This window comes from Adelges cooleyi, unplaced genomic scaffold (genome assembly GCF_023614345.1).
Source record: "Adelges cooleyi isolate 19-005CV unplaced genomic scaffold, UGA_ACOO_1.1 ACOO_flye_CR_arks_rails_tigmint_CR_PRNA_651, whole genome shotgun sequence".
NCBI lineage: Eukaryota > Metazoa > Arthropoda > Insecta > Hemiptera > Adelgidae > Adelges > Adelges cooleyi.
In genome coordinates, this window is record NW_026096352.1 from 498,679 (window position 1) to 521,426 (window position 22,748).

Below are 22,748 nucleotides of genomic sequence, written 5' to 3' on the forward strand. Positions count from 1 at the left end.
GATTCGTACTTATTTTAATACATTTATTTGTTATCTGATAAATGTAGTGACGTGACTAAAAACCGATTTCAGGTAGGTAGGTATTTAGTAAATAGGTACGGACTACAATTAATACCTAATGGCTAATATAATACATTATTTGATAGGCCACACGCACAGCATAAAACATACGATATACCTACCTAGATAATTACTATTTGTATTTTTATAACTAAAAACAAATTGTGTTATTTAAATTGTATCACGTAGCACGTTTACAAATTTTCGTAGTGAACACATACAGTATGTTTATAAAAGCTAATGTTATAGTTAAATGCGAAAATAGAGAATTTACTGATATACTTATTTTTTAAACCTCAGCTTTTAGCCAGATTTAATTGGCATTTGTCACTACAATAAGTACCACTTCAAAAAAACCATTAAGATTGATCATTTGAAGTAGAGTCATTGAACGTACCTACTCTTATTGGTTAATCTAGTGACGATATAAAAGGTAATTAACACGATTTTAGGCACTCAACAATTATCAATTCAGGTACCTACTGTGTCGGTGCATGTCCGTTAGCGTGGACCAGAATTTGTTTTTTTTTTTTGACAGGATGTTCTATTGGATAAATAGAATGTTTCCTAATTATTTCAGATTTTTAATGGTCAACGTTAATTCCTAGTGAAATTTTAGCGATGCGAAAGGCTTATATAAACGGGCTCAAACAAATAGCGATTGAACAATTTGATGCGAATATTTTTTCCACGGACTACAAATTAATTTTCTCGTTTTTAGATTTATCGTTTCCTTTTAGGCGGTAAGTTGAAATTCTACTAAAACATCCCGGTTAGTTATTTATATTTTATAATAATTTCAAGATCTATCGAGTGTGCATGATATCTTTAAACAACTTTTTGCCAATCATTAATCATTGTTTTCTTTTCTATGCTTCCGGTTTTGGAAGTTGGAACTTATAATTATTCAGTTTCGGCAATTATTAGACCATTTTGTTTATTATCTGTTATCACGGAAGTACTCTCACAGAATAACTCTGTGGTACTCGGGCCGTCTGAAAATGATAAGACGATAATCTACTATACTCCATCCGTAGCCCGCATCAGTAGCCGCCGCCGCTGTTGTACGGCAACGTTTTCCGGCGTGCTGGCAACACTGTTGACCGATATTATCGTGCATTGGCTGCCAGTCGATCGGAGTTATCGGTTTTGCGGGATAATTGTAAAAGAGGTCGTTTCTCGTCCACGGGGAGGGGAGAGGGAGCGAAGACGGGGGCGGCAAAAACGATTACCCTTGTAAGATGGCCTTAAATAATAATTGAAAAAAAAAAAAACGACATTTTACCGATAATAATAATCAAAATAATACGGAATCATAATATAATATTATGTTTACCGTGTCGTACCTCTACAGTGTTAGATAACACTGGCAGTTGTGTAATTACTCAAATATTACCCACGTTTGTACACAATGTAGTAACGGCCACGACGACGATGTTCGAAATCTCCTTAATAATTCATATTACGCTCTCGTCGACGTCGTACGTCGATCGATAGCAATGTTATTATAAAATATATAATAACGACAGCCGTAACGTTATTTTTTTTTCTTTTTTTCACTCCTTGTACGCGCGAGTGATGGGATATAAAAAAAATAAAACGATCCCCCGCTTGTTTTTCTTATTTCTATCCCTTCGCTTTAGTTGCCGCCTGTTGAACATTTCGGGCAAGTTTTTTTTACCGTTTTCGCGGTTAAAAAATGTCAAGACCAGAGCGGTCGTCCAACTATATTATTTGTGCGATTTACAATAATTCATAACGATATAAATGTTTGACGGATGCTTTCAATACTTTTAACCTTAATAAAAAGTTAGCCGAGGTAAAAGTTTGCCGAAATATTGAAACAGGCACAATGTAATATTATACTAGGTATAAGAAAATATAGTTATTTTGATATTGTTATGACTTATGAATAATAGGAAATAATTTGAGAAGATATTTTCTATTAACGAGATTACTCGAGAGCGGCCGATTCAATTATAATCGGCTATATATTATTATCATCGTTGTTTATACGGTGTTGTAATAATAATATTAGCCGGGTTGATTGGGAGAGGAGGTGAGGGTGTGTGTGTGTACAAGTGTACGACAAATTAAATAATAATAATATTATTATCAAAAGGAAAACGTTAATAATTGAATTTAAATATCAAATATCTGCCGTTATTATAAAACGGAGAATATATACTGTCTTTCTCTCTCTCTCTCTCCCTCTCTATGTACATATACGAGGGGCTGCTGCGAGGTGCCCCGACGTAAACGGGCGGCGCGGCGGTACGGGGAACGTGTGACCGTTGTGGGGTCGCGAGGCCGGTACGCCGCCGCCGTCACTACTACTACTACCGCCGCCGCCGCCACCATTTCAACCTCCACCGCGGCCGTCGCCGCCACTATTTCCTCCGCCGCATCGGTGCACTCTGCTTGTGTGTGTGTGTGTGTGCGCGTGTATCGTATAAACAAGGTGTGTGTGTGTGTATGTGTATGTGTGTGCGCGCTTGTGATTAGAGAGCGCCGCCGCCGATAGCAATCGTTTATTGTACAATTTTTCCTCCGCCGTGTGCGCGTTTGATAGATATTGTAAATTTTCGGTCCCGTCCGTTCGGTGTGTGTACACGCTCAGCTCGCCGCGTTCTTCACTTCGGGTACCTGATCGACTGTACTACGCTCGTCGACTGTCCGTCCGTAACGTGTTTTTTTTTATAATTTATAATTTTTTTTTTATTTCCCATCCGTTCTCGGCAGTACCTACCTACCTACCAGTCCCTTGTTGTTGTGCGGTGTATCTCCGTAAAACGTGCCCGCTCGCGCTCGCGTGTGTGCGTATGTATGTGTGTGCGCGCGCGTTAAACGTTTCCGTTTTGTGACATTCGTTGGTGTGCATTCGCCTCGGCCGCCGTTTTTGCACACACTCGCACGCCAGCGGTCGGTTGTCCGTCCGTCCGCCCTCCCGCTCGACGCCGCGCACCAGATAATAATATTAACCGTGTATACATGACGTACTGTGTGTGCGCGCCCGTCTTACTGTACACCGTCCGTGCGTTTGTGTGATACCGGACGCGCGCGCGACGACATCGGCCGTCGTGCTTTTTTACCCTTAAAAAAAAAATATAATAATAACTCGGCTCCGTGCCGTGGTTTGCTTTTTATTTACACGCGAAATCGGAACGGTTTTATTTCGACTACCGCCGCCCGGACCGGGTCGCCGATTTTTCAGCGGTGTCTACACTTTGCCTACGTCCAACACATCAGCTTATGCCGTGCAGGTGGACGACAGCGTTTAAAGGTTAGTAGTAGTGTTACCTGTTACAGCAGCTGCGATCGTTTTGTTGTCGCGTCGCGCTTTCCCGAAATCGACCGCAAAAGTCCACCGCGCGTTTGCACGTCCCGCTTTTATCGCGCCCCAACGACCGCGTTAATAAAATTAAAACGACAAACGTGTTTTATCACCTCGGCCGAGTAAGGTACCTGTGTTAGTATACCTAGAGTAGTACACCTAGTCTGTAGTATAGTTTGGTCTGGAATAATCGTATCCGGTAGCTATTTTAATAACGTAAAACGGTAGTGGCTGTGTTTGGTAAAAGTTACGTCTGCTAATCGTTTGAGCGATGCCGCGGCACATTTTGTACGCGACATGCGATTTGTTCTCGTCAACCCTCGATCAAACGATAGGTTTACGCAAACAAACATATAGCCCTTGACACTGATTTTATTGTTGTTTTCATATTTATCTAACCGTTCTTTATTAATGCTCGACACTCGGCTGTGCGTAGACGTTCAATATGTAATATGGCAAATACGCACTCGCTTAAACAACAAATTACGCCACCGTATCAATACCGTCGTTATTGCAGTTAGTAATAGTCTAAATTCATGAGCAAACATCGTGTTGATTGTGATTTAAAATATTGTTACTAAATATTTTTGTACCTATTATGATTTCAAACATACATTTTATATTAACAACTGTAGTACCAAGTAACGATTTGTTGTTAGTCAAAATTATTGTGTAGTCGAAATATCGTTATCATTTTGTATTAATGCGTTTTATTTTTGGTTTATTGTGTTATCTTTCCCTCTTACGTTTAATAGTTGAAACCATTACTTTCAGGAAAGACAGCGCGTGTTTTGTAGGTTAAGTGGTTGGATATTATTTCGCTTAAATTTTTGACTATAGGATAGGTATTTTTATTGTTATTAGTTACACTTGCAGTATGTAGGTAATAATCAAGTATATAATAGAAAGTAGTTGTATATATTTACTATAGAAGTACCTACTAGCAAATACAGGGTCAGCAGTCAACATAATTTACAAACAAACATATTACATACATGTAATGTGTTGCAGTTTGTTAATGCTATTACGATTTTTTAATAAAACTCGTGCAGCTAAAAATTTCAGAGTCATTGCAAAAAGAAATCCATATAGGTGTAACATTTTGTTTCCAAATCTTATTACGCAGTCGTTTAACCATTATTGTTCAAAATTGTATCAGAGATATACTTTTTTTTAAAAACTAAGCAGTTTTAACGTATTATTCTGTATAAGATTAGGTATCAAGACTGTATCTAGATTTCGATGTGAACAATTTTTTAGTATGTTTTAGCAGGAATTGAAAACATTATTATGCCAAAATTTACATTATTTCTTTTAACTACAACAATTTTGACACAAATAATAAATAGTATGTACGATATTCTGATAGCTAAACTTGGTTTGAATTGTAAAAAAGTCAATTAAAAATATTTTAAAATTAAGTTATCCTTTTTGGAACAATATGAAATATTATTCCTTGCATGAAACGTTTCAACAGTTCCAAAAGCTATAACTTAACTTTAAAATATTAGTTTCTTTATTTAAACCATTCACTCGCCTACACCGAAGTAGGAATTCAAACAGTTTATTTTCTTTGTAGGCCCAATAAGATAATCAATTTATTAAAGGATTTCTGTAATTTTCCATAATTAAGTTTCGAAATAATATGCAATTGGAGTTTAATAAAATTAAATGGTAGTAGTTTTTGATAAACTGGTAATAGTTTATGATAAGGTCATTTAGAGAACGTTTAGACTGCTATCAAATATCAATAAATATATTATTATTATTATTTACCTACATAATGAAACTATTTAATGTTATACATGAAATATATAAATTAAAGTCAAATGTTATTGTCTGACAACATGATTATTTCTTTTACATTTTTTTTTTGTTGAGATAATTTGTTATGAGATGCAATGTTGATACTTGTTTCATTTGTTAAGATTAAATAATAAAGTTATTAATTATTTGTATATTAGATTATAATTAGACTATAGTATTTTAAGCAAAAAACAGTCTTGTCATAGAAAAATAGTATGATCAGATAAATTACAGATCAAAATATCGAGGTCTGAAACAAGAGAAAAGTCTGTTCACTTAGTGTAAATGTAGGTTTTTTTAAGTTTCTGTAGACACGCTGCAATATATTATTAATGTCGTGGTCCTAATGATTTTAGACTAAAACTACCAAGAAGTTAAAACTACATATTACAAATTTTTTATAGGTACATTATTATAACTGTTGATTATGAATGGACAAATGTTTTTTTTTTCAGATATCAATACAATCGTCTAGTCTCACCATGTTGGTAATACAAGATAGCAAAAGTGATTGAAATTGACGAAAATTTGCCGCCTCGGCCTTAATATTAAACTATTTTCAACAAATTATTAATTTTAGTCTTACAACATTTTTCATTGATCGTATAAAATAACATACAACTTCTACCACTGCACTTATATCAGACAATGTACATTACATCTGTCACATCTAATGAATCGCAAAATTATTATAAACATCAATTAATTGACGGTATTAAGCCACCTGGATGCACTGCTACTGTATTTGTAGTTGATATTAACTCAAATCGACTGTCAGAACATTGCCGTCCGATTGCAGTTGCTCATATGAGCTTTTATTGATTTCAATATAAATATTTTAATTTTATGATCACTATGATATTCTTTCAACAAGATTCATCATAGAAGCTTCTGTTTTTTTAAAAACAAGAATTTCATCTTCAATTATAAAAATCTATTTTCCTGATTTTCATTTTATATAACGAAAAGTCGTAATCGTTTACAAGACTAGCGCTCTCTCTTGTGCTTTATTAGAGCATGTCAAACTCGGCGGCTACTGCTGCTAGTGCTACTGGTGGTGCTAGTGGTACGGGCGGAGGAACTGCTGCTGCTGCTGCAGCGTCCACTGGAACTCCTGGCGCTTTTGTCGATCGCATAGATCCGTTTACCAAGATAGCTGTATTAAAACGCAAGACGAAGCGTTCCCAAGGTTCATCATCATCCTCACGTTATCGCACTTGTTCAGATGTTGAGCTACAGCCTTTACCGTTGTTAAAAGGTAAGATTTATTATTTTTTAGTTTTTTTTATATCTGTGATTGTATAATTTTAACTATCTACACTTATTAAATGTGTGTAGTTGTGCATAGGTAGCTGTTGTTTAAAGCTTAAACAATTATCAGGGAAGTATGTTTCATAAACATGTTTTCTAAAACTAATTTATTATGTTATACTTATTTTGCACCAAAATGAAATACACTGTTCTGCGAAAAAATTTTTTTGTTGTTTGAATTTGTGGACTACCTTTTACTTGATAAAAAAAATCACATTGGAAATTGGCAGGTTGTCTTCATTGTGTCTAAGTGATTGGGTCATATTAATACATAATGCAAGTTCAGAAATTAGTTTATTTCGCAAGGTATATTCATTATTAGCTTAAAAATTTCAAACAACAATATAGACTCAGAACAGTAGTATTGGTAAACTTTTTTAATAGATTATTTATTTATTTATTTATATAGATTATTATTTATTTATTTAAACTTAATTGAAAGATTATTGTAAAAATAATTATTAACAATAATGAGTATGGAAATTATTTAGTTTAGCTTTGAAGAAGGTACATACTGTATTAGCTGTAATTATTGACTTCACTTGATAATTGTCAGGGATTTTAAGTGACTGATTATGATTTTGTTTTGTACAAAATCCAATACTTGTTAAACTACTTTTGTTTTATGTAGTGAGAATTATTATTCAAATTGTAAATCGTTAATGTTGAAAAAAATTTGAACAAGTTATTCTAAATTTTTACACCTTTGATGGTAGACGATATACTTGTTAATGCTTGTAATTACCAAGTTATCTTTAAAATATGGTAGACGATAGATAAATGACTTAAAACAACTGTTTTAAATATTAAAAATAATAGAGTATATGAAGCAATGTGATGTAAACATCATAGTTACTTTTAACTAATAATAATAATTTTAAAAATTTTAATTTTAAAAGAGAATAATTTTTGGAGTATAAAGGGGATTTCTCAAATGTTTTGGATTTTTAAACTACCCTAATATTTACCTAATGCATTCTGTTACTTTGGATATTATTAAAACCTTGTACATTTAGTAAATGGATAATCATTTTATTCATTATGTAAATCAGAATTTTAATATTTATGCATTGTATATTATTAAATTTTAACATTTCATTTACTATATTTTGTAAACAAATTTACACATAATACACTACATTATGTGTGTGTACAGATTACATAACAAGTTCCATATTATTAAAATTGAGCATCCATTTCATAAAAAGTTTGCTTTAGTGTAATATTACACAATACGTAAAATATAAAGTTAAAAATTAGGCAAGAGTAGCTTTTCTTGAAAACGACCATGTTGTTACATTAACATTATTTATCTAAAGTAGATATATTAAAATTGTTGTTTCTTAATCAAGTGAGTAGTAAAAAATGATTTGTCTAACTTTGTATTAGGAAGACATGTTACTACTTCAATTTTTTTATATTTTTAAATACATAATGCTACATAATGACATAAGTGTTAATACAATGTAAAAAAAATAGATTATAACCCAATGAACCAACAATAATTGTCCACACACAGTTGACTTTTAGTTTTAAAGTTTCTTATTCCGTCAATTTTAATGCTCTACACTTTTTTTTGAAGCCTTAAAATCTTTAAAATTTGTTTGTTAAAAATATTGTGGCTGAGATTTTAGTTAGAGTAGCTCACTGTAAATCTGGAGTGGTCACGCAACCAGGATCAACCAGTGACGAATGCACATTAGTTCAAGTGCCCAGTGTCACTATAAGAAATAACTGTCAGTGTCCAGGGAGGGGGAAGGGTGATAGAGATGCACCCCCCACTGGCTCTTTTAAATTTAGAAAAAATTATTTGGATGAATTCTTGTTACTTGTTAGGATATTATTCAAGTTGGATGTCTATTGCCATAATTTTTATAAAATGCATACAAATCCTATAGTTTAATATGAGCATAAGTTTTTGGGCATAAGATATCTGTTGGTCAAGTCTAGGCGATATTTTCGATCAGCACCAGGCTCATGGCCCTAAATTAAAGAAGCCTCATTTCAATTTTTACACTTTCTATCAAATAGGAACTACAATCTATAATCCTTTTTTGTGAAATATTAAAAAAAATATGCTTACGTAACAAACGGACAGACAGACATTGTGTTTTATAATATGTAGGGATGCAAATTGTAATTATTCCAACAAAATATTAATCAAAATATTCAAGTTGCAGTTTTCCTAATTGGATACCAAATAACACATAAAAAATTTATTTTTTATGACTGAAACCAGAATAAACTGAATTTGTGACTTAGATAATCGCAACCAAGCTACAATATTACATTACCTATAATAATAATTTATATTCAAGGCAAATTGTCAATTGTAATTTTTCACATATTTTATTCGTAACAATATAATTGTTATAAGTTTTAATATATTATTTATTTAATAAACATTTGAAGGCATAAGGTATAGTTTTCTATAAACAAGTAGATGCTGACATGTGGCTAATGCCTGTTTACGGGGGGAAAATAACTATAGAGTGTCCTAAATATAGAAAAGTGGAATGTTGAACATGCTATAGAGTTATAGGAAGAAATAGCTATACCTATAAATTAGGCTAAATGAAAAATAAATATAAAACCACAATTTTTTTTTACACATTCTAAAGTTGCTTTAAAAAAAAAATTTGGATTCAAATTTTAATTGTGGCAAGTACGTTTATGGGTCAGCTGTGTTGGTAAAAATGAAACATTATTTTTGTGGCGACTGCCTTTAAAAAAAAATAAGGATTGTTACTTATTCAAGTGTCTTGGTTATATTTCTGGTAAAAACCTTTCCTTTTTATTAAAAAAAAACTTGTCAAATGATAAATACAGTTAAACATTTAAAAAGGGTGATAAAAAATGGTAGTTTAAAAACTTTAAAAATGGATAATTACTTATATACAGTCAACATAAATCTTAATTTCTATAAAGTTATAAGTATAAGGAAAAAACTAAGGGCTTTGTTAAAATGTGCAATGATATTATGATAAACAAATTACTTTATTTGGTTTGGAATTTTTATACATAATTTTTTCTATGTCCTATTATACAGGGTAGGGAAAAATATATGTATCGGTTTTGAAGGGCGGCAGAAAAAAAACTATTCAACTTAGAGATATGAAGTTTATATTGTTCGATTCAGTAGACAATCTAGTTTCTTACATCAAGTTTTAATGATAAAATCACTAAAATGGTCACTGTGAGCGCGCAGACCAACCTCACGTCTCCCCACAAAGAGGCCAGGCACTCGGGGAACATTTGTCTCAATTTCAGACCTGCATGCTCACCAGATTTGAGCATTTGCGACTTTTTTTTGGGGGATACCTAAAGAAAACGTTTTTAAACATCGTCCACACAACCTGGATAAACTTAAGATGAGAATTGGAGATAAGAAACTAGACTGTCTACTCAATTGAACAATAAACCTCATTTCTATAAGTTGATCAGTTTTTTTTTCTGCAGCCCTTCAAAACCAAAGCATATCTTTTTCCCCACCCTGTCTTAAATAGAAAATGTATGAATCATTTTTGATAACCATTATCAAGATTTTTTTAAATTAAAATTTGGCTTCAACATTAGTCATTAGCCGTTTGCATATGTTTACATGACTTTTAGATATTTACAATAATGGTGTATATGTATTTTACAGTGTTTTTATTAAATTAATGTTCTGTATAAGTTGTATTATTTTGTTTATGTTCTGGATGTTGTCAGCTAGTGTATAGAGTTTTATTAAGTATGAAATTCGGTATTGTTATTCATTTAAGTGGTTCCTAGTAGTAGTAATAGATAGTATAATTTCAAAATTATATGTCTTTGGGTAACTTTCATATATTACTTATGATATATACCAAAAAAACCATCAAGTTTAGCGGGCCTTTTAAGGCCCAATGCTGCCATCAAGATGGTTTCTTGACGAATTCGCTTCCGGGACGGGTCGTCAATCCGTCGCCGGAGAGGGGGATGGCGGTTCCTTTTTACTGGTTGATTGTTCGCCCAGCAAACGGAGTGCCTGTGACCGGGTGTCGAACCGGCGACAGTGAGCGCTAACACACTGCCGCTTTACCCACTCGGCCACTCCTCCTCCTCCAAACTTATGATATATACACATTGATATCTACCTATCAGTTTAGTATTTAATTACATAATTTTGTTTAATATTTAAAATTTAAATAAATAAACAAGTCACATTAAAAAAGTTAAAACATTAGGTTAATTTTTTTAACCGAGTACCACTCAATCTCCGGTTGTTACTAATCATAATTCACATTATAGAAGATCGATAAGATTGAACAATGAACATTGATGCATATAGTAGTCACTTTTTAAAATGTATGTTCATAACTTGTGGTGGGCGAGTTTATAATTTTCTAATAGACGGATGCATTTGTACTGACGTAGATCTTGAAATTATAATTGGGAGGGGCTTATTTACCAAGACTAGTAGAGTAATGCATTTTTGTAGTTCTGATATCATTTTTAATCTAATCTAATCAATCAGAATAATTTCTAATAAATTTTTGGCTAAAAGCAAAGTAAAACTATAATATATTTGAAGTCGTTCTAAATTTTGTTATAATTCTTTATCTCTTATTCAAATTTTAATTCGACCCCTACAAACTCATAAATAACAAATTAATATTTTGTATGCTTAATGCAAATGCATTTGACGAAAAATTCTGATTCCATTTTAGAAATCTTAAAAATTAGGTAATAAGTTTTCACTCCACTCTAACTGTCGCTCAAAGTAAAAATGTGTTTTTTATTTAACTTTTTCATGAAATTTTGGTTTAACATGCAAACATCTAAAAATATGCCTCTATCCTCAAATTATGCTTCCAGATGGAAAATAAACATTTTCTTTTGCATTTAAATTGTTCACTTATCTCACTTCAGCTCATTCACTAAAAATGTACAAATCTAGACTTATAACAACAAAAATAGTCATTAATTTCTGATCAAGAGAGTCAACATAATATCATCACAGATTAGACATTAGATTAGTTTTATGTGATAATATATCAAGTTCAGCTAACCATATAAACTGTGGAAATTTCAGACTATGTTCAATAAAATTGTGAGAAAAAAATAATTCTACTATAATGAAACCAAATTACCGCCAAAATCTAATCAGTTAATTTAGACAATTAAACAAACATGCTAGTAATATTTAACAAACAAATTTGAATCCACATAGTTGTGTTCGACGGACATAGGTAGGAATTGCACAGACAACAGAATAGACACACACACATATATACTGACGAAAAGCCAAGTGGTTTTATTTTTGATAAGAATACATATAATTATGGTCTCACTTCCATTCAGAGATTCGAAAAACAAGTTTTCCAGGGTACTGTGCAAAAATCATTCTAAAAATCCTTGTAACAAAACCATGAAACAAAATAAATAATATTATTTAAAATAATCCGTGTTTTCTAATTTAATAATAAAAACATTCTATGACTATCACTAGCTATATTTTTATACATGGAAATCACTAGGTGGGCTTTTATTGGTCTAATATCAGAAGAAGTAAAAAATCTAAATGAAGTGTTAGTGTTTTTATTTGAATGTACAAGACAGATGAGCAGCAACTTTTTTTTTTAGGACAATAGACAAATTTTTTGATAATAATATAGGTACAAAGTTTTAATAATAGTCTTTTTTTTTTGTATTTCTGATTAAACCCTATCCTTTTTATAAGAAACAAAACGTGCCAAATGACAAATAAAATAAAGCATTTAAAAACAGTATAAAAAGCTTTACACTATTTACACGCCTGCGGTTACTCCCATTTGGATATCTTGACTGGTTCACCAACGTTTCGAAACACTTGCATGTTCCATCTTCAGGGTTCTGGTATAAAAAGTCTAGAGTATCCACACTTCATGCAGATGCATCAATACATGGATATGTCCTGACATATAATTATATGATTATTTCTGATCTATAATCTCCTAACGATATATGATGATAGTGTAGTCTTAATAATATGTTCTGGACAAACGTTTTATCTGGTCTTAATTGATTTACCGGCAATATTTAACATTTCTCATAAAAAAATTTCTGTGGTTCATTTGACTATCCTTATATATACTGCAACTTGATTTATCTGCATGAAGTGTGGATACTCTTAACATTATTTTCAGAATGATGTATATATATATATAAAATATTATTTATAAGATTCGAGATAACATATATGAATTATGGAGGGTCATTCTGAAAATAAATATATACATATATATATACATATATACTTAATGACGTAATGATTATGACGTCAGCATTAGCAGTGACATTTAACATGTCCCAAATTTTCAAAATGACCCCTCCAGCCATAAGACATCCATTTCAACAATATCCTACCTAAAAATTATCCAGCTATTGCCTATTTACAGTCAACATAAATCTTAATTTTCATAAAATGATGAGCATAAAAAAATAAACTAGATTTTCTAAAAATGTGTACAAGCCATAATGCTATTATGACTAACAAATGACTTTTCTTGTTTGTCATTTTCATAAATAATTGTTTAGGATCATGTACAATTCTTGAATAGAAAATGTAGCAATCATTTTAATATTGATAACCATCATCAAGTTTTGTTTAAATAAATAATTGTCGATTTAGAGTGGTTTCATATAAACAAATATAGTTCAAAAATGATTATTTTACAATGCAATAATATTAAATTTAAATATTATTTTTTAAAAAAAGTTTCACTTGTACCCTTACCTTTCTCATCACTTAAATTAAGTCCTTAAAAATGTATTACATATCATTTTTTTTTACAACTTATTTCAAGTATAATACTGAAAAACAGCATAATAAATAAAACTATTTGGGAACTATTAAATAATAAAACGTTTACCTATATATAACTTAAATTACATTAAAAAAAAACTTAAAACTTATACCCACCCAGTTAATTTACACCCTCGAGCAACCATTATGTTTTATTATATAACATTTAAAAAATTATTAGGTGCCATTATGAAGATTATCAGCACAAAAGACTTATTGCTAACATGTGTTCTTTTAATGTCTTTTTATGTTTATTTCTATAATATATGGTCAGTAAAATTAAGCCAACACTGTTATGAATAAATAAACATACTAATATTACGTTTTTGATCCAGCTGATAATGAAAAATATGTGCATTTTATTGTGTTCTTGAATCCCTAAATTGTTTTATATGTTCTATATGAATTGGATGAGTAACAATTATAATTAATATTTAAAAATAATTGAAATGTAGTCACTGTAAGTGATATTGCACTTAACTTTTTTAAATTTCATTTATTTATTGACTGAGACGCTCAGTCTTATTGTAAGCATTGATAATGGTAGCGCTGTTACCAAATTATGCGTTTACACTAAAGTGTATTATTTTTTGTCATCAGTTGTATAGGAATGAAATTGTTTGATAATTCTACGGCAAAGCGTTAAAATATGCACCCTACAGATCTAACTAATATAGAATAGTTGTAGGATATTAAAATATCAAATTGTTGCATTTTGCAAATCATTACTGGTTTTGCTTGTAATTACATTTTATTATTTACTCATAATGTTAATAGGTTAAAACCATTATTATACAGGTATAGGTTATACTTAACACTTTGTGAACTTGTTTACTGAAGTGTTTATTGAAGTTCATTATCTTCTTGAATGAAAAAAACACATTATTATACTAACAATTCAATACATATTGAGAAAATCAGGCTCTAATGCTCTAATCTCTAAACATAATATTTGCTATCTTTATGTGAAATAATAATTGTTTTACAAATTTACTGATTAAACAATTTTTATTGTGTTCAAGTTACATACAATACATATGATAAATAAACATATGTAAAAAATCTAAATCTATGTGATCAGTTAAAAGTCATCTAGGCTCTATCTACAACAAACATGTATGTAAACTAAACATTTGTTCAGCATTAAAATAAACATTTTCTTTAAAATTTTATTAAAATCAATATTTAAATTTTCATTCCCGAATAATTAATAATAATAATGTTGATGTAAACTGTACATTAACTAAGAAATGAACAAACCACTAAACTTTTTTTGGGTTGATCTTTCTTATAATTTTTTGTAACTGTTAAAAAGTAATTATCAAACAATTTTTATTATACATTTATCTGTACTATAATTTAAATGAAATATTTATCAAAAGTATATTCAATGGTTACAAAAGAAAAAAAAATTACATTCTCAATTTTATACCAAAGCTAAAATTCTGTGGTTTGTTGAAAATGAATTTATACCTATTATAATGAACTGATTCTTAACAATTAACCTTAACAATTCTTCTAAAATTAAAATATATTAATATTTTTACATAATGTAAAAACATTGCTCTATAATGAAGCAAGTGTAGTATGTATGCATACTAAATATTAGGTGGTCTAAAATTCCAGAACTGATATTGTTTTGTAAGAATCAGAATTAGGTAATTATTTTTACAATAATAATAGTATCAAACTAACATTATTGTTATGTTATACTAAGCTGTACGTGAATAAAAACAATTTGTTACTAATAATAACTAACTAATTATAATAATTTATATACAATCATTTAAATTATTGTAAATTATTATTATTTTAAAAAAAAATTTGTCAAATAGATGTATCAGTACCGGAACAAGAAGAGCTGTTGATTAGAAAACTTAGACAGTGTTCAATACCGTTTGACTTTATGGATCCCATGGCTGAGCTTAAAGGCAAGGAGATAAAGCGTGATACACTCAATGAAATGGTGGACTATGTTTCGACTTCACGAGGCATCCTGACCGAAAACATGTATCCAGAAATCATCAAAATGGTCAGTATTTATGTTACCTACTGCCGCCTACATACATAATCAGTACAAATCTGTATGACACCGAGTATCGTTTGAGTAGACAATACCATTGATTATAATATTTAAATTTAATGACGATACTAGCACATTGAACTTTAACATTTCACACACCCATAGGTTGGGGAAAAATAATTTTTGTATGCATTATATAAATACCACATGCTTAAATACCAGTAACATTTTTTGGAGGAATTGAGAAAGTATTATAAATTAGCTTAGCCGTCAGCCATTAGTGCTGAAGATGCCGAGATGTTGCCAAAATACTTATCCCATCAATGTGAATATTTTTGTGGATAGGGTTTTTATTTAATAACATTAAAATCTACAAGATTAGATTCTACAAGTCGCACCCGCATCGAAGCTAAAATATTCTTGGCAAAATGGAATTAAAGGTATTAGGAGGTAACGGACTTAAATGGCACCTGAAAAGGCACTTAACTGTATATATGGCAAAGTATAAATAAATGTGTAATAATAATTTCAATAAAAGAACCATTATTCTCAATTACATAATTCACTTTTATTAAAACGCAAAATATTAATTTCAGCAGCGCAAATAAAGCTCAGCAGTGTTTCAAAATATAGTATGGCACGTGTTACACTTTTCTTATTAAACAAATGTCGAAGAGTTAAAATTCTTGGATTTATAACGCAATATTAATGTACCCAGCAGCTGTTTATTATTAAAAATATCTCTAAAGGAAAATGCATAATTAATGAATGTGGAATGTTTAATCAAAAGTTTATAGACTTAAATATTAATTATTTTCTTGGTATTTTGATTTCCGCGAAAGATCCAAGTAAAAGAAAATTGTGTTTCTCTTTTGTCTTTGTGATGGAAAAATAATTATTCTTATGCAATCATCAGTTATTTATTTATTCTAAGGAAGGTACTTAGCTGTTTGTTACATTTTTGCTTTTGAATTCAAATTATGTAATAATGTACTTAGTCAAATTATATCACGTTGCTCCTTGGAGTTTTTTCTATTAAGAGGACGGTACTCCATCCATTTTTAAGGAGTAAAGTATAGACTATTTTTTAAGAATCTTAACTTAAAGGTTCAGAGCTAGCATATTCTCTATTATCGACTAAATAATAATCGTGGAATACTTTTTTTACATATTTAAAATAATAAGAACTTTATCTAGGGTCTCTCAAATTCAAACATTGACAATTTATATTTTAATTATGACATTTTTTACTTTTTTAAGTGCTTGTGTTTAAGGTAAAATTTAAGTCTTCTAAAAAACCTACGAGAGAACCTAGTTGAAGTAGTTCTATTTTTAACGGTATCAAAATTTGTTTTCTATGACCATTTCGCTTTGACCTATACACTTTTCCAAAAACACGTTATAACGATTATTCTTAAACGGTATGATGTCATTTTAAACAAAAACACTCTTGAACAGCTGTTAAAAGTTATACAAATCTATTATAATAGATAACTTGTAAAAATGTCGAACATGATTTATCTATTCTCTTATAACTTTTGAATAAATAACATCATTTGACATAAGTTAGTTGGTTAATAAGTACTATATGACAGTGGAATAATAATGGACTCTCAAAGGTATAAAATAGTTTACTCCACTGCCGCCCAAACTAACGCGCACAACAGGACAAACAAGTATAGCTAATCAGTTATTATGTTTTGGTTTACAGATCTCTTCAAATCTATTTAGAACACTGCCGCCCAGTGAAAACCCAGATTTTGATCCAGAAGAGGACGATCCAACATTGGAAGCATCATGGCCACACCTCACTGTGAGTATCTAATTAACCATAATATTGTATTAACACACTTTTATAAAGTTGGGGCTTTAGTATTTATTTTTAATATAACCTAATTATTTATATACATGTTTTTTTCACAGCTTGTCTACGAATTGTTTCTGCGCTTTTTAGAATCGCCAGATTTCCAACCATCTATAGGCAAAAAAGTGATTGATCAGAAATTTGTGTTGCAGGTATAACTATTTTTAAATAAATAAAATTAAAATACAAAATAACAATTTAGTAGAGTTAAAATTTCCGCTTATAATATCTTTTATAGTATTGTGTAGCAACCCAATTATACATTTTAAATTTCTTTAACTTAACTTTATTTGAATTATAGGATTTTTTTTAACAAATTTTATTAATTTTTGTTATTGAATATGTATTGTTGTAGCTACTTGAACTATTTGATACCGAAGACCCACGTGAGAGAGACTTTCTCAAGACTGTGCTGCACCGTATTTACGGAAAATTTTTGGGACTGCGTGCATTTATTCGTAAACAAATAAACAACATATTTTTAAGGTACTATTTAAAGGTTAACTTACTAATTATTCATGAATACTTGTTTAATTCACTACGATTACTATTTATTACTATTTCTTTTTTAATTTTACTACTATAGTAAAATTAACACATTTGTTTTGCAATTTTACAACTTTCTAATTTATATTAATTGAGTTGATTTTAATCTATTTTTTAGGTTCATTTATGAAACCGAACACTTCAATGGCGTTGGAGAGCTCTTAGAAATTCTAGGAAGGTATATAATTTTTATTTACAGCTTTATGTTTTACGGTAGCTATGTATGAATTTGTTGTCTTTGCTTACCGCTGTAAAAAATATTTTATGTGGAATGGATATTTGATATCATTGCAATAAATTATTCAAAGTCATTTTGAAAGTGTACAATTGATTAATTAAGGTCCATTAGGTATTCACAACTTTTATATTTACAAAATAATGTCTTTGTATCCGATCAATAGCAGTAGTTAGTGTATGATCAGATATATTTGGTGGTTGATGGTTAAAGACAACAAAGACTAAAATATTATTGTCGTTTTTTTAAAACTGAAATTATTTAATGCACATTTTTTTTTGCAGCATCATCAATGGATTCGCGCTGCCTTTGAAGAACGAACACAAACAGTTCCTGGTCAAAGTGTTGATACCATTGCACAAAGTCAAATGCTTGAGCTTGTATCACGCACAACTTGCCTACTGCGTGGTACAGTTCATCGAAAAAGACAGTTCACTAACAGAGTCTGTGATCCGAGGTCTATTAAAGTATTGGCCGAAAACCTGTAGTCTTAAAGAGGTAGGCATAACTTTACTTACTGTAATAATTATTGTACTCGGTACTGTTAATACAATATAATTAATATACAAGGAGTATACTTGTTACTTTAGTTGTATTATATTTATTTCAGTTGAACTTAATCACTTATTTTATTATGCTCTGTAGCTTATGTTATGATTAGATACTGAACATAAATATTTTAAAAATTTAGTTGGTTAAAGGAAAATCAATTTTCGGTCGTATTTTATTTTCATTATTTTTAGTTTAATTTGTGCATAGTTGTTTGAGTTGAATAGTATATTTTAATGACTTATTGTGAACCTTTAAACGATTTTAAATTATTTTCTAATTGAGAATAGTTAATAAATTTCATTTAAAAAAAAATAATTTTATTTTATTTTGCATTTTAACAATTTATTTAAGTGTTTGCATTTAACCCAATAAATAAATATTTTCAAAATGCAACAAAAAAGTGTTACTACTACTATTCGTTCACATAACTAAATTATTTGATAAACAAAACTAATGTATTATAGGTTTTTAAAATATACATTCAAATGTATTCCTTTTTTACTAGGTAATGTTTCTCGGTGAAATGGAAGAAATTCTTGACGTCGTTGAACCATTGCAATTTCAAAAGATTCAAGTGCCATTGTTCAAGCAAATAGCACGTTGTGTGTCAAGTTCCCACTTTCAGGTATGATACACTTTTGCAACTAATGCATTATTGAAGTGTCTGGTAAATAACATCCCGCATTGTTTGTGTAGTATTAACAACCTTGAAATTATACTCATCCCCTTCTACTCTCCTATTCCAGTGTTCCAATGTAGGCTATTATTGGAAAAAATGTTTATAGCGCAGAAACAAACTATAGCTTTAAGTACAGTTATGAGGAATTTGTATGGTAGTTAATTTTTCAAAACTAAATTAATAGGTATGAAACTTTTTTAAATAGTCGTATATTTGTTATTTGTCGAAATTCCGAGAATTCATTAATTTATGACTAAGTTATGTTATATTTTTTGGATTGAAATAAAGGTTTCATTTTAGTAAAAAAAAAAATAGATCTGGGCAACTATGCTTCTTATATCAACATTTGTTGTTGCGCCATCAAACAAGTTGTTGTATAAAATTGTTTTTTTTTATGTAGGTGGCCGAGAGAGCTCTATACTTGTGGAACAATGAGTACATCATGAGTTTGATTGAAGAAAATAATCAAACAATCATGCCAATAATGTTCCCTGCGTTGTATCGTATCAGCAAAGAACACTGGAATCAGACTATTGTGGCACTCGTCTACAACGTACTGAAAACGTTTATGGAAATGAACAGTCAACTCTTCGATGAGTTAACGGCCAGCTACAAATCGGAGCGTCAAAAGTAATAAATACATCGATAATATACTACAACTTTGTCTTTTTATTTTGATAAGCCTTCATATTGAACAATTTTATGGCTCACCAATTAAAATAGTTTACAAATGTTATTAATTAATTATCACTTATAAATATTCTTAATTAAATAGAAAAACATAAAATAAGTCTAATGCTGGAGGTTATGATAGGAACAGAATGAGTTAAGAATATCGGGTGAAGAAAAAGTTAAAAGAGTATTTCTTTTAGAAGAAAGAGCGGGAAAAAAAGAAAAGTCAGATATTGTAGCAGGTTCACCATCTTAAGTACAATATAGGGAGGAATTGAGGGAGATGAGAAAGGAAAAGGCAGAAAAGAAAATATAACCCATTTGAAGACGGTACAAAACCAACAATGAGATGTCAAGCCCACTGAACCATGGGTAGAGAGGGATGGTGGGAGTTATATGTCTATGCTAGGAGGCATAGTTTTGGTGAGTAAAACGGCCATATAGATTGCCTGGCGTTACGTTGAAGTTTGCGTTGGATAAGGAGGTCAGAGGCAGGCAAAGGAGAAAAAGTAGAATGAATTTAGTGGAAAATGTAAGGTGGTGAACTCGTTTATTTCTAGCAATACCAACGTGGTTAGGGAAAAGATTAGGCTAAAGATTTGATGAGAAGGAAATAGGTTAGATAAAGAAGAATTGAATGGATTGGATGAAATAGCGTCAATGCTCAATTGCGAGACTGAGGCAATTAGAATATTGTTGTTCTCTAGCGAATAAATAAATTGCAAAGCAATTACGATAGCATTACATTTGGCAGTAAACGACAATGTAAGGACGTCTAGCTTGTTGGCGATAGTATAATATTGAGCGTAGCGAAAAATAAGCCGGGTAGGTTACGTTGGGTTAGCCTTTAGGAAACGGTGTAGCCAAATTTTCAAGCAGAAACTGCCAGCTGCTAATTTCTAAGGGAGGACAGGAACATTCTACTTCTAAGCTTGCTAAAGGAGTGACTAGCACCTATGATAGTGTAATGCAAAGGCAAGAAGTGATAATTGTTATGTTTTTGTGTCTTAACGTGCAATATATGTTAAACCGCTAGACTGATAAGTCTATAGAACAGAAATAGCCCATCAAAAAACTTTCAATAAAAAATTTGAAAGTAAAATGATTATTTGTACAAAATAAGACGTTAAAATTATTAACAACTTGAGACATTAGATCTCAAAGTTTTCATTAATTATTAATTTTTTTTTTTTTTTTTGTAAAAGGGAGAAAAAGAAGGAAACTGAACGCGATGAAATGTGGAAAAGATTGGACCAACTCAAAGCCATCCATCAAGAACGCAGCTGTAAAACCTCCACTACTACTCCCCCTGCGTCCATAACGTTAGACAACAACAACAAAAAAAACAACAGTAGTAGTAACAATATAGATACCGTACCGGCACACCAGTAGTAGTAGTAGTAGTAGCAGCGGCAGCAATGACGTTCGTAAGTACAAATATATATATATACATATATATGTTTGTCGTTCGATACTGGTACATTCATGTATACCACTCGCTCTAATCATGTTTATATACGTATATGCGTATAACGTAATATGTAAAAAATAATAACTATATAGTGCAAAATTTTCTAGCAGGTAAAAACAAACAAATTAGTGGTGGTTAAGTGTTAGTAGCAATAGCTTTAGCAGTTGATAGCGTGCATGATAATAATTAAAAAAAAAAAAAATGCACAAGTGTATATAATTTGTAACAACAATATATTTTGGTTTTAGTGAGTTGCGGTCAAAATCGCTGTATTAATCGAAATGTGTCTGTATTTTTAAATATTTTTATTACAATTATTAGTCGTTGTCAGTTTAATATGATATTTACTAATGAATGTACCGAGTACACATTTTATTGAGTATAATAATATAAATCCTATACATTTGGATAGTACAATGTGTATTGGCAAGTTGCTGAAAAGAAACACACAAGTAATGTTGGAATTACAACAAAATAAACAGTTTAAGAAAAGAAAAATAATAAGCACAACATAATATAGTGCGCACAAACGATAAATGTAGAATAAGTGTATTTCTATTTTATTTATTAATATATTCTAATCATAATATTATTTGTAAATGTAAGAAAAATCCGCTGACTGTTAAAAAAAAAAAATATTAAATTACATTACGATATATCTATAATGAACAAAATAAGTAAAATGTTGAAACGAAACTATGAGATAGAATAAACTACTTTTTTCTTTGTTTTATAGTGTATTGATAATTAATTATTATAATAATTTAGTAGCATGCTTTTGTGTATTTGTGTGTGTGTAAATATAATAAGTTAAAATAATGAAAAATGTTTTTAATGGTAAAAAGAGTAACAATAATAATAATAATAATAATAATATTAAAATTAAAATAAAAAAGGAATAAAAACTTTGTTAGTTATTTTTAACCATTTATTACCGTTTACATTGTGTGTCAAAAACTGTTTTACTTGCGTTTTCCTCTCCCCCCTTCGTTTTCATTTATACTTTTAACTATAATTAATAATTATTATAAACATAAAATGCACAATACAAATTATAAGATGATATTAATATCGAGTTATTATTATTATAATTATACTACACATTTGTGTTTACCTCCTGTTGTATATTACTTTTTTTTTTTTTGTAAATGTTATGTATACTTTTTTCTTTTTTACTAAATTTACCCCGTTATTCAATAGTGTTGACTAGCGAAATTAAAAAAATAATAATATTACTATTAATGTTAAAATATATAATATAATAATATTATGTTACATTAATTTTAAACATTTTTTGTTATTGTTGTAGTATCATTTCTCGTCCAAATGTCTTTTGATGTTAACGAAAACTGCTATCGCTATTTCTGCTTCTTTACTAACCACTATT

General features: G+C 30.2%; 1 protein-coding gene across 1 annotated transcript; it reads left to right on the plus strand.

The window, feature by feature from the left end:
- The first annotated feature begins 2,529 nt into the window (after window positions 1-2,529).
- LOC126844285 (serine/threonine-protein phosphatase 2A 56 kDa regulatory subunit epsilon isoform) lies at window positions 2,530-22,184 on the plus strand. The gene is made up of 11 exons (XM_050582365.1): window positions 2,530-3,343; window positions 5,656-6,458; window positions 15,155-15,351; window positions 17,054-17,155; window positions 17,266-17,358; window positions 17,562-17,692; window positions 17,871-17,930; window positions 18,272-18,485; window positions 19,045-19,164; window positions 19,619-19,848; window positions 21,096-22,184. Exons 2-11 carry the CDS (start codon window positions 6,218-6,220, stop codon window positions 21,280-21,282), a joined length of 1,575 nt encoding a protein of 524 aa, XP_050438322.1. The 5' UTR covers window positions 2,530-3,343; window positions 5,656-6,217; the 3' UTR covers window positions 21,283-22,184.
- Window positions 22,185-22,748: the final 564 nt, after the last annotated feature.